The sequence below is a fragment of the Lycorma delicatula genome, chromosome 1, assembly GCF_047948215.1.
Source record: "Lycorma delicatula isolate Av1 chromosome 1, ASM4794821v1, whole genome shotgun sequence".
Lineage (NCBI taxonomy): Eukaryota > Metazoa > Arthropoda > Insecta > Hemiptera > Fulgoridae > Lycorma > Lycorma delicatula.
In genome coordinates, this window is record NC_134455.1 from 1,919,412 (window position 1) to 1,934,059 (window position 14,648).

Consider the following 14,648-nt stretch of genomic DNA (forward strand, 5'->3'; position numbering starts at 1 on the left):
TTAAAAGATGTTAGTAAGAACAATTAAATACGAGCCAAATATCTATAATTCTTTTCCATTAGTTGTAATAGCGTACTTCTCTGTATAAGATAATTAATTTCAATGTGCTGTAGCGGAGTGGATTTGGCCTGGGATAAACAAGCCTCGTGCTATTGTTGATGTGCGCGAGATAGTGTGTATGTGTGCGTGTTCGCGCGCGCGCGCGCGCGTGTGTGTGTGTGTGTGTGAAGAGCGGATGGTGAAGCAACAGGTCCCTGGGATCTGCCGTCCCAGTCTACGTGTAGTATGTACACACTCCTGCACTGTTGTTCTATATTGGGAACTTTCCCGATACCCCTAGCATTATTGTATGAAAGCTTATCAACTTTGAAGCTGACATCACGCCAAATCTCAAAATTAAGTTGGCTTTTCGCTTTATTTTTTAAATGTAAATGCTCTTCCTTGCTTATACTGCGACAAAGATTTTAAATAAAAACAAATTTATGCGAATTTATTTATATATTTTAAATAATAGCAACTTGATTTAAGTTATAAATTAGCTTTTAATTTAATACCGGTACGAATTAAATACTGATTTCTGTTTTAACGTTTTATTTCTTTTATTACGATTTCTGATATTTTTTTACATTTGTTTTGACGAGGTAGATGGGATAGAAGCATTATTTTAAGAATTTTTTTATCAAAATTTAAGAAAAAAAAATAAAGCTAGGAACGAGTGGTATTAATATAAAACATATTTGTGGTTTTGTGATGAAGATTAAAATGTGTACAATATATAATTTTAATATTTTACATAAAATTACTTAATTTATTTTTTAATACGGATGTTATTTATCTTTCAGCTTATTGACCACAATTTTTTTTTTTAGGAATAATCTAACCGTAACTGCTGCAAATACAATTTAAAATCTATAAAAAACGAACATTAACTGTGAAGTATAAAATTGATGGCTATGAGTATGATAAGTGACTAAATAATAAACTCGTGTCGTTACTTCCGGTTCGTACACATTACAGCCACCATGTCGTTTACTAATCGAGTACAAATTTTCCATTAATTTCAAATGTAAAAACTCAAATTTATGGTAATAAAAAACCTATTTGATCTTATTTTACTATCAGTCACTTTTCTGTCGATCAAAAGATTTTTTTATTTCTTTCACAAACTGAAGAAAAGTATAGTTTTGGACTATTTTTCAAAACTAAGTTCTAAAAACATGTTTTATGAACTTCCTAATAACTTTTGTGTCTTTTGTTTGTTATGTTGTTTATCATTGCACATTGTTAGTTGAAACACTTACTTTGTAAAATTGTATAAAAAGTAATTCATTATCGTCGGCCAGTTTTACCGTTTTTGAACTAAACGGGTTTTCGGTCATTAACCATTTTTTTTACTTCTTTGAAAGGAAATGTGTGTAAGTTAAGCATTTTCTATAAAGCCATTCTTGATAACGTTGTGATCAAAATGAACATTATGTTAAGCTGAATCCCTCAAAATGAGCTTCAGCTCTTTACGAGTGACTTGTGAAAGTCCCTTTAAATACTGCTTCCGATTCCTCGAAAGCTAGATATAAGCCGCTTAAAAGAACACCTGTAAACGGCTTGTGTCTCAATTGTGATGTTATTTTCTTCCGTATATTTTTTACTGAAATTCCACTGCTAGCTTTCAGTTTTTCTGTGCGTAGTCTATTATTTTGTTTTAGCTTTCTTAGCTTCCAAATTGATTTTAAAACACTTTGAGTGCGGCCTATACAGGAAGTAAAACGATTTTAATAGCCAATATTTTTTCTCATATAATTTCATTCAGTGTCACAAAAAAAAATGAATTAGTAATAACTGTCACTCATTTCAGTAAAAAAATACGTTTTTAGCGATTGTTTTTTGTGTGGTGACGCATTGGCTTCACGCGGCCAGTAACAGTTAAAGCATTATGATTGGTCACGTGATACCAATGTGTCACCACAGTACGTTGTCGAATATATTTACTGTTTTAGTTTATATTCACCGATTGAGTTAGTAGTGTTTGAGTTACAAGTAGTTCTGTGTTCAAGTCTGTGTTATTCTGCATTTACAACTTTTATATTCGGTTCTGTATTCAATCTTTATTATTCTGTATTTCGGTTTACGTGCTTTATTTATTGAAAAATCGACAGAAGTTATGAATCGATGGAAAAAGAATTACAAAAACTGTGGCAGGATTTGTTGTCTGATGAAGAAAAATATGACGAAATTTTCGGCAACGTTTACCTATCGGACGAAGATCAGCCTTCAACTTCTGAGTCTGAAGAAGAGGAAGATGAACCACCATCTAAAAACAGAATATTCATTCAAAAAATAGGTAGGCCTACTCCTAGTATTACTGACAACATTGATAATAATAATCATCCTCTTTCGCCGATTCAAAGTACATCATTTGCGAAGATGGTAAAGGTCAAAGCTCTGTTGCTACTAAAGTAACTATGGCCCTCATGACCGATCTACTGGATAAGGGGCGTACGCTCTGCACTGATAACTGGTACACCTCAATAGCACTAGCCCATGAGCTACTAAAACAAAACACTCACCTGGTTGGTACTTTGAAATGAAACAGAAAGAATAATCCCCAAGTATAATTAAAAAAAACTTCAAAAAAGGGAAACTTTTACTATTGAAAGCAGTACAGGTGTAGTTGTGTTAAAATGGCATGACAAAAAAGATATCCTAATGTTGACAACAAAACACACTGATGATATGATAGAAGTTCAGAGACGAAACAATCCTGTTCAGAAACCAAACTGTGTCATAGAATACAACAAAGGAAAGGCATTCATCGATAGTTTGGACCAAATCAAGAGTTATTGCTCGTCTCTGAGACGTGGAGTGGAGTGGTACAGAAAACTTGCTTCTTGGAACCGATGTAGTAAATGCGCTATACTTATACAATCAGCTTACAAATGGAAACATGCAAATCATCGCATTCAAAGAAGAATTAGTCAAAGAATTGACAGGAATCAACGTTAGTGCCGTTCCTTTTCCTCCGACATCAGTAGACCAACCTCACCGCCTTGTCGATGTTGGCAGACAAGGAAGAAGGCGATGTCATAAATGTTATGAAAAAAAGTCAAAGGCCGAAGGCAGGAAGATTGCCATACGAAAAACTACTCAAACCAAATATAAATGTGTGGTGTGGAAAAACACTTTTGCTTGGATTATTTTTTTGGTGTACATAAATATTTTGTCTGAAAAGTTATTATTTTTTTCCAAGTTGAAATTTTATTATCTATATTTTATTTTCGAGCCCATTTTCTAGCAGATTCTTTGCAATTGCTTTTGTATAGTTTTTGTCAATAAAAATAACATCATATTGTAATACTGATATTCTGCGTTATTTCATTACATCTATCATAAAGTAATAGTCATGTGACACCAGTGTAGACTCACTGTCACCATGCCAATAACAGTTTCATGACATACTGGCCATGCTCTTTCACTTGCTGTGTTTTAAGAGGAACTGTGAATCCAGAGCGAAGTTACACGGCCATATAACTAAACCTAACATGTGGTGACACATTTGACTCTCGCGGCCATTAGATCTGTAACTCTGTGAATCCATGTTGGACTCACGTGGCACTTAAAGTGTTACATTTTAAGATTACCTTATCATGTCGTCTCTCTCAATGAGAAAATTTTTATTCCTTTAACTTAAAAAAAAATCTACTTTTTTAAACGAGTTTTTTCCGGCTATTCTTCATTCTTCACTAGAATGATATCACTGAAAAATCTGTGAGATTGACTTTTCATTGGTGTTATGAAAAATGTCGATTCACCAGTATCGGATCTGGCTCTGTTTGGTTTCTTTTTTTGAAGAAAATATGATTTTACCTTTCGTTGCTTCCTTTTTATGTAATAAATAGTCTTCTTAGAGATTCCTTATATTTTGACTGCTGCGATACAACGCAGCAGAAATGCAATATAGTTGTATTTCTTCTGAAATACTATTTAACGTATTTAAAATAGTTTATTTTTTTATTTTCATCTTTCTTTTTCCCGGATTACTTTTTCTAGTTACGGTATTTAATTCACTCAATATCTCCCAGTTAATCATCTGATGCGATATTTGCAAAGTATTAGTATATATTAACATACAACAAAAAATATAAAAATATAACTAAAACATAATTTGAGCCTTGTATTATCATTCCCGGGGAAATGTCACGGTATTTATTCAAGACATATCTTAACTAATCAAAAGAAAATGGGATGTTTAATTCATTTCGCGAGTCTCCAATACCAATTCACCGGGCTGTACTAACTGCAACTTATACCTCATAAACTCAGAACAGTAAGATAATGTGAGTGAACCTAACCTAAACGAGTTTTCAAACGTGTTTGCCAAATCAAATAGCGCAGTGACGAGGATGCCGTTGTTTTCCAATCCAATCGGGTGCGGTGACTGTTCTGATCCACATATGGCTCGATACAATAGATTTTTCTCCATTCAACAGACGTAGTGTTGTCAGAGAAATAAATTCGACATAATTTCGCCAAAATTTTCGTTTAGCACACCAAAACACTACTAAACCATGGCCTACAGAGCTTTCTTATTGCAGAAGGCGAAGAGCATTTTTGTTCCAGGCCTTCAAATGAAATTACTTCCAAGCCCTGCGACGATCCCTTAGTGCACTCCTACATTCTTATACCCACCAAGGAACGGCAGACCGCCTTGGCTTTCCAGATGTTAAAGGGATAAATTCATTTGCACTATCGAGTATCAGGTGTGTAAACTTGGCAAGTTGGTGGATCGTGCTACCACTCTTCTTGTATTGACCAAAGCAATCCTTGCATTCGATCCAATCCGCTCTCCAAACTACTCATCTTCGTGGGTGACTCTGAGGCAAATTTACTATTACCAACACTACCAGTCTGTGATCACTTTCAAAGAAGTTTTTCAAAAAGCTTCAGGTAAGACGTAGCATGGTGAACACAAGGATATTTCAATACTCGTGATGCACCTGATAAAGATGACAAACTATAAGATCCATCGTTCAATAAGCAGAGATCTGTGTTCTGCCTTAGTCTATCAACTATAGTGCTTTGGGAAGAACATGATGATGAGTCCTGTGAAGTTGCTCTTCTGATATTACTGCTAATTCAATACCGGGTACGTCATGACAAAAAACCCACTCCCTTGCTGAAATTTAGTTTACTGTGGGGCTTGACTCCGTAGGAAAGGCATCTGTCTCGTGTTGAGTCCCCCTCCATACCTAGCCCTTAGGAGCTTTACTGAAGTTCATTTTTAACAAGCCTCAAAACATCTCTTAGTTTGGCCTCAGTCATGATGTCACCATTACGAATGTGATGAATGACATTTCCATTGGTGTTCAACACCTTTTCTTTCATTACCTGTTTAGCCTCGGGTAACTACCGTTTAGATAATACTTCAGAGGATGAATGAGGATGATATGTATGAGTGTGAATGAAGTGTAGTCTTGTACATTCTCAGTTCGACCATACCTGAGATGTGTGGTTAATTGAAACCCAACCCACCAAAGAACACCGGTATCCACGATCTAGTATTCAAGCCCGTGTAAAGATAGCTGGCTTTACTAGGACTTGAACGCTGTAACTCTTGACTTCCAAATCAGCTGATTTGGGAAGACGCGTTAACCACTAGACCAACCCGGTGGGTTTGGTGTTCAACACCTAAAATGGACCTACAACACATACATAAAGTCTCAAACGAGACCAAACTGATTGAGCTGATCGTCAATCCTACCCAAAGGGAGATTGAGTCTGACACACAAATACCAACTTTGAAACTTCTACAACATCAAAACACAAAACACTAGAGTAAGAAAATCTAAAAATATTAAACCAAACAGCTAACCATAAACATAACACCATTAACTATAAAACAAAGAAACAAAAGCATAAAATAAAAAATAAAAAACAATAAAAGGAATACAAAACCCACCAATCATAAACAAACAAAACATAAATAACCCAGAAACTAAACTAACACAAACTCCATAACCATAACACAAACACAAAACCAAAGTACAACATATCATAAGAATAACAAAAACTTTCAGAGAAATCCTAACCAAAAAGTAACAAAAAATAAAAACTAAACTAAACCAAACATAAAAACAACAACACAAACACTATAAAGAAGCCAATGGGAAACAAACCAAAGCAAATAAAACTAAAACAGAAACATGTAAGCAATAAACTACTAACCAACAAATAATAAACTCAGAACATACATACATAACAAAAACATTATCACTAAAGAAAACAAGTACAACAAAATATGAAAAATAACAACACAAACACTAGTGGAAAAGTTAAATAGGGTGAAAACAAAAATATATAAGCAACCAAAAAACAATAAACAAATCCAACATTATCACCAAATATTAAAACAAAAAACATATCAAAGAAGGCCCACATCCTAGCACACGGGACTGTCTGTCACTAGAAATCAATACGACTGATTAAAAAATCCCACGCATGTTTGAATGCAGGACAGTCCTCATACTTGCAGTTGTGATTGTCAGGCTTTCCCACCTGAACACAATTAATGCAATAAGGAAATCCCCATCCTTCTTCACTTGGCAATCCTTTTTTTTAAGGGGTGGAGGAACCCCATTTACGGGTGCCTAAGCAGTGTTGGGCTTGCTAACAGGTTCTGCAAGCTGTTAATGCGTATGTGTTCCTGCGCACTACCGACTGAACCTCCACCTCTGGCTATCCACCCTTGGTACAGCTGAGAAGCATTACACAAAGGAACAGGAAAGATCAATTGTACAAGTCAATAAGCGATGGGCTATAAAATACATCATACATAGAAACAACCGTACTATACAAGCATTGAAATATATTTGTAGAGCACAATCAAAAATACGTATTATGTTACACAATACTGGTACTTATCATTACATCATATATAAAAAGAGTGCAAGATATGCTATGCAATGTCACACCAGGAACACAACACATGTGCATCAGATATAACTCATACTACGGGTCAGCCATACTCCTGTCATCCTATCACCTAGGCTGCCATTTGACACATGAAAGGAGTGCCCGTGGCTTCATCATTCCAAGGCAACCCCCACATGTACGGGGGAACCCCTAGGTGCTCAGTCAAGAATCTGTTGGCCCACATGTCCTCCTCTGGCACCTAGCTCTAATGTGGGTTTCCTCCCAGGATTTCAAGTCCTGTATGATGGTCTTGGCATAGTCAGCAATGGTCTGCCACTTCCTCTTTGAGTGCAGTAAAATATCATGCACATCTTTTGGTGTGAACATATTCATCCTTTTCAGTACATCTAAAAGGTAATTTTTCTCTCTATTATATCTGTTACACCTGAAGAAGATATGGTGAGCGGTTTCCTCCTCATGGCAGACTGAGTATTCATCAGTATGGTCTAGGCCGAACTGAAACAGGTAGGGTGGTCTGAACTAACATAGCTTGCCAGAAACTGCGTTAGGCAGTAATCCAGGAAGCCATGCTCCAGGAAATCCAGGGAATCTGCTGTTTCAGCGCTTGATATCACCAAGCATATGATGTGTCCACAGACCCTTTTCTCACCGATCCCATCTCAGTTGCCAGACATTGTCCATCTCGACTGTTATATTAATAATTTTCTGCTGGAAGGGGAGTCCTTATCTCCCACATCCTTCTCCGTTGTTCCACCACCAAATCAATAGGAAGAAGTCCTGCTAGGACTTCAGCAGCCGCATTCGAGACAGCCCGGTATGCTGATATAACCCTAAGACAGTATCATCTGTGATGTGCCGCCAGCATACCCTGTATTTAGCAAATACCATGGCTCCTGCTCACACCTCTGCACCATACAGTAGTGTGGAGGGAGCCATGTTTATGAGAAGTTTCCTTCGGTGTTGCTTTGTTCCATTATAGTTGGACAGTTGGGCAGTAGGGCAGCCACTAGCCCCATGACCCTATCCGCCTTCTTCCTCACCTCAAGCAGTGAGTCCCATATCGCAGCCTGGCATCAATTAAGACAATTAAGTATTTTATAGCCGGCCTAGATGCGATGCGCTGTCCCTCCATAGTAATTGTCATCTTGGATCACTTTTTATTTGCCGATTCATGAAGGAAAGATCTTTTCATCATCTTCTACAGTGAGAACTAAGTTGGCAGATTGTTTCCGTTCGGTGTCTCTCACTTTAAGATACACTTACCAATTTCATAGCTACAAGATACAAATGGAAACTCACGTAACACTTCCATTGGACATGACAACATTCATCTCAGTATGCTCTCACACCTTTCCAATTCGGAGCTATAACATCTATTGCGTATTATAACTCTTTATTCTCCGCACAAGTCTTCCCACCCAACTGGTCAGAAGCGATTGTCGTACCAGTACTTAAACCTGGTAAAGAGTAAGTATGATCCTCAAGTTACCGCCCTATCTCCTTGACAAGCGTTTTATGCAAAGTGTGGAGGGAATGGTGAACCGCAGGTTTACTTAGAGAGACATGGCCTTTTATCTCCAGAACAGTGTGGTTTCCACCAAGGACTGTCTTCCATTGACCATTTAGTGTCATTGGAAGCAGCTATTCAAAACGCTTTCCTACTCTGCCACGGCCTCGTCATTATCTTCTTTGATATCAGGTAGGCGTACGACACAGCCTGGCGACGTGGTATTCTAAATACTCTTAATGAATGGGAAGTCAAGGGCAATATGTTTGTTTTTGTTAGGGGTTTCTTAAATGAACGAACTTACCGTGTTCGTGTTGGAGATTAGTTATCGGGTAGCGTCACTTTGGAGAATGGAGTGCCTCAAGGAAGTGCATTAAGTGTCACCTTGCTTGCTATAGCCATCAACTGTATTATTAAACGTCTGCTGCCACCTGTTTCGTGTTCTTTATTTGTTGATGAGTTTGCTATGTATGTCCTGTACAACGTGACAACTGAGAGACTATTACAGAATACTATATCTCACCTTGAAGCTTGGTCTAGGCTTCACTTTTTCGCCTGAGAAAACAAAATGCGTAATCTTTTCTCCCCTGCCACAAGACATTCTCAATGGAGAGCCAATTACTATCTTTCCTAACCTCCTAACGTTAAATTTTTAGGTTTGTTTTTTGATACCCGTCTTACGTGGGTCAAACACATCAAACAATTAAAAACGAAATGTTTCAAACTTTTAGATATGCTACCAGCCCTTAGCAACCTCAATTGGGGAGCCGATCGGTCATGTATGTTGCGTTTTTATTATCCCTTAGTTCGTTCCAGTTTAGATTATCGTTTTGTCGCTTACTCTTCAGCGCGTTATACCGCGCTTAAAATCTTGATGCTATACATCAAGCATTATTCGTTTTATTACAGGTGCCTTTAGATCAAGCCCTGTCATTAGCATACTTGTTGAGTGCGGTGAACCTTTACTTTGGGATAGACGGGACCAACTTCTAGCGTTTTACTTTGCCCGTCTTAAAGGAGAACCGAATCACCCGGCTTTTAACACAATCCTTGCGAATCCTAATTTACAAACGTATGAGAACCATCCACATTATACTGTACCTGTATGTGTTTGTACCCGACGTTTACTGCACCTTCTAAATTTGTTAATATCCTCCGTGGAGAATCAACGCAATAAATTTTATTTTTGAACTTACCATATACAATAAAAAATCAACAACACTTATCGCCTTTCAGCAAATGTTTTACCACTTTCTCTCCAAGAAAAATCCAGACGCAGTAGTATATTCAGATGAATGAAAACAGAATGATGTGCATTTGTTATTAATGACTGAACCTATATGTTTGGTCTACCTAATATTACAACTGTACGCTATCAGTACGGCTTTGAATATCATTAACTCAAAATATCGTCATATTTTTATTTGTACTGACTCGTGTAGTGTACTCAGAGCTTTAAAAGATTTGTTCTAGGCATCCTATCGTCACCAAAATCTGTAATATGCAGTCGCTGAATTGAACCACTGCAACACATAAATGAATTTGTGTAGGATTTCTAGCCACGTGGGAATTCCGGGTAACAACGCACAGATTCCGCTGCTAAAGACGCATTTAGTCAATCGTCCTTCACCACTCGTGATACTACACCCGTCTTTAATAACTTTGTAAAACACACTATTCGTGCAAAGTGGTACTGACAAGGTGACTGGACTATTACTGTAGATAATAAACTCCGACATATCAAAGATACTGTATTGCCAAGGGACCTTTCGTATTAAATAGAATTTAATATAGTTTTTGCTGTGTTGTTTTTGTTTCGTTTTGAATTATTAGATTTTATATTAATTTGTTAATATTGCTGTTATCCGAGAAGGTGCCCTTTACAATCCTTTCGGATTTTGTTAAATTTTATTTTTGTGAATTAAAATTTTATATTCGTTTTGTTTTTAAGTTTTCTTTAAATATTATCTTAATATTATTACTCCGACTGTGATAATGGTTATAAGTAATTTGTTTGTGATATTTTACTTGTGTTATTAGTTAAAAGTTTCCGTTTTTTTTTTTATAATTTGATTTTAATCTAATTTTAGTTTATTTGTTTTCACACGACTGCCCAAAAAGGAGTGTAATGTATTTAGTGTATATGTATGTATGTTTGTTCCACTTTAAACGTTCAACGGCTGAACTGATTTAGATGTTTGACCCAGCGTTGGAATCCTTTCGTTAACGGGAGTGTCATAGGCTATACAAATATGTATATATGTTTATTTACTTATAACTAAAAGGCCACAAGAAATCATACATACGATTCTAAATCGATAGTATTTTCAGTATCGATTTATTTTTATCGAAAATAGTTGTGTTTTAAGATTTGTTACGATATTGAATGAAAGAATGAATATTGAATTCGGTAGTAAATTTTATTAATTTATTCTCGTGGCAGCATCTTATTTATATGTTTTAATAAATTTAATAAGTTTGAAAAAAAATTATACTATATACAAATACTGTATACAAAGTTTTCACTCGCACGCTCTTTAATTATCGTATTATTAGTATTATCTTATATTACAGAGCAATGTTTGTCAGCGATGTTTTTTTTTGCCAGTCGTGCTTTTTAATATTTATCTCTTGTTTTAATATAAGATGATGTTAGTTATAAGTTTTTGTTTAGTTTTTTAGTTCTTAGTGTAGTTTTAGTTATTTTTATGTTTTTTTCTTATATTTTATTGCGGGCGATGATAACGCGAAAGCGTTTTTCGCCCACTTAAAAAAAAAAATGTATTTTTTATTTTTATTGAGATAATAATAATGCACTGTTGAAAAGAGCATTTTGAGTATCAACTTAGACTTTATTTTAACCAAGGGTGATAGAAACATGATGGGAACTTTTACAGAACAAGAAGCCCTGAATTTCTTCTGCTGTATTTATAGATTCCTTAATTTTTGAAGAACAGACACATTTTGAAAAAGGAAGTTTAGATATCGCAGTACTCCATTTTTATTAAACCAAAAGGTGAGGGTTGTAAATGTACATGAAGCAAGTAAACCTGAAACTCTTGAACACCATTTGTGTTCAAAAAAACCTGTTGGAATATCACACTATTTCAAATTTTGTCAATTGAGGATGCTGGGGGATTAGAGTCCACTATTGAAGAGAAGGACCTTGATCTTTTGGACACATGTTTTTTTTCAGAAGAAAAAATGCATTTTAAAAAAAATCTTACAATATTTTGAATTTTATTATTTGAAAGGATGGCCTATTGTTTAATTATAGGGTTATTTAGACTCACAATTAACAAAGTTATGATTGCCAGGATATAGTTGTTATTTGATAGAAGAACTATATAAAGAAGGAAGCTACAGTCATTTAAGAGACAAAAAGGGTCAAAACCTACAAGTTTTTAGAGTTTTTAATTTTTTTTTAGAATAAAACAGCTTCGATATCACAACATCTTGTTAATTGAGATAGACTAGAGGTCATGAGATCTTTGGGGATGAAAGTAGTCCTAAATATCATCCTCTTCTTCTTCTACATATTCTTTAATTTCTTTTCTGAAGGTAGAAAGATAAAGAGATCTTAAATAAACAAGAGTTTTCTTATAGAAAAGCTTGTCATTTGAATTTATTTTCCTGAACGAAACTTGACTGGCTACAGATAACATTAAAACTGATTTATTATTTGCTGTCTTAAAACAATTCTATGTTTCCTGTTTAGTTAGTACGATTATGTGTATCTATTTTTGAAAATTTACCTTTTTACTCTAAAAAGATAAATATAATATTAATTTAATGAGGTGCAAATTATTAGGTTAAATTTTTATTTTGTTTCAGCAGTCAAAGGTCATGCCAACAATATGGAGTCCTTATCCTGCAAGTCAATCTTTCAGAACTCCCACCAATACATCTTATTCAAAATGGAATACCAACGGTGTAAGACTACAAAATAATGCTATTGGTATGACAGTCTAAACAATTGATTTCCCAATAAATTGTTTGAAGTTGCATTGGTATTAATGTATGGTGTGTATGTGATCATTAACTCCCTTTGATACAAAGTTAAAAGTCTGATTGTTAGATATAATTATTGTTAAGAGATTATAATATTTTGTTTAGAAGGAAGTAATAATAATTAAGGCCATTTGAATTGGAAGAATGAAGTTGAAATCTGTTTTCTGTTAAGTCTGCGAAACATAAAAACACTATTTTAAAAGAAAAAATAGTGTTACTGTATGTAACACTGGTAAATCAAGTAAATTGAGATGTAATACAAAAATAAGTTATATCAAACAACTGTGACCATTTTATGAATTCATAATATCAAAAAAGTAATTAAACATGCAGTGAAATGTTGTTTGCAGACAGGCCAGTCAACTGGAAGATAATCAAATAGTATCCTGGATTGGATGACCTAATGAGCAATATTTGTAGGATCACTAGTAGTACATAATTTTGTATTACTGTTTAAAATATTATATTATTATTTAAAAAATGGAAATCCCATAATTATGCTAAAATATTTAAGCCAAAATTCTTGTGAAGATGATTAGTTCATGTATAACGATTGCGATTGAAAAAATTCATGTATATTCTTAAATATCTAAACCAATAGTAACAAATAATACATTACTTACTTATGATCTCAGTCGATCCATAAAACCTCCAACATAATAGAAGATATATGTGCCATAAATACACTGTTCACCTAAACCACTGGTGAAAGAAGATGAAATTGATTTCCCAACTGAATCAGCTATGTGAATTATATGAATCAAATTAAAAAAAAAAACTAACCTCAAACAGATGTAATAATAATAATGATGTTTATTTATTCTGCAATATATATTAACGAAGAAGAAAAATTACATTACAATAAAAAATTAAAATCACATTACAAAATATTCAGCTATATTAAGACTATAATAGACTGTTTTATCTAAATATTTTACACAAACAGGAAACAAAATAAAAGAAAAGTGTATTAAAAAATTTAATCTAATTTTCAAACCATATTTAAGATATGTGCTGTAGAACGCAAGATACTCCAGTAGGCTACGCCTGCATTGATATTACTAACAAAATAATATATTCAGGCAGATAATTTGTACAATAAGAATTAAAAATAAATTGAATTACAAGTGTTTGCAATCACAAATGTTAGTGTGCCTTAAAATTTACAAACTACATCTCATATTATGAACACCAATTATTATTTGCATCTGTATTTTTAAGAATTACTTTAGAATTCTTTGAAAGGTAGACATTCAGGTGTAGTTTTTTCTTTTTACTTCCTTGTATAAAGTAAAGGAAGTATTGTGATCGCAAAAAATTTTGGTTTTCAGATTTGGCAGAAATATCCATTTTGACAATCCCTGAATTCATTTTGACTAGTTTTGGCGTGACGTCTGTAAGTACATATGTGTGGATGTATGTATCTCGCATAACTCAAAAACGATTAGCCAAAGGATGTTGAAATTTTGGATTTAGGAATGTTGTAATATCTAGTTGTGCACCTCCCCTTTTGATTGCAATCGATAGAACCAAAAGTGTCCTAAAAAGTCCAAAATCCAAAAAAATTGAACTTCGGATTTTTTCTTAACTACAGTAATAAGCCCTCATTGAAAGCTTTTCAATGATATATCGTATGTGGTACTTATTTTCATTGGTTCCAGAGTTATAACCAAATAAAATTTTAATTAATGAAATATTTGGATCTATAAGGCACATTGGTTCAAATCAGACTTCATTTTCTTTCTTTTTTTTAATTTATTTTTTTTAACTTTTTTTAATTTAAATATATTGATTTATTAATAATTAATAATCTGTGATTAATTATTCAATAATAACAATTTAAAAAAATATATGAAAAAAAAAATTAGAAGTTGTTAATGAAATAAAATTTAATGTACTTTTAAAAATATGTGTATGTAATTTAATAGGCATTATTACATATGTATATATGTAATAGATTTGGTGAAACATCTGATTATTTAATATTAATTGAAAATTATAATTTAGAATCGTATAATTTTTGGATTTTCTAGTTTAATTTCGGTTTAATTTTATTTAATTATTCTGGAATCTTTGTTTAATTCTATCATACATTAAAGTTAACTGCAGAGTGATTGAAAAATAGACCCTCACAAGAACAACATATACACTGAGGCATATGTGCATAATCTTTAATAAATTGCAAAAAATTATTTTCTTTTAG

At 33.9% G+C, this 14,648-nt stretch overlaps 1 protein-coding gene across 4 annotated transcripts in view; it reads left to right on the forward strand.

The window, feature by feature from the left end:
- LOC142319126 (zinc finger CCHC domain-containing protein 24-like) overlaps window positions 1–14,648 on the forward strand; it is an 89,987-nt gene that overhangs the window by 22,838 nt on the left and 52,501 nt on the right. For 3 of the 4 annotated variants that reach the window (XM_075356179.1, XM_075356110.1, XM_075356261.1), the window contains exon 2: window positions 12,269–12,392. In XM_075356179.1, the coding sequence (XP_075212294.1) occupies window positions 12,269–12,392 (124 nt within the window). The remainder of the gene's footprint in view (window positions 1–12,268; window positions 12,393–14,648) is intronic. The other variant, XM_075356343.1, reaches the window with a different exon arrangement.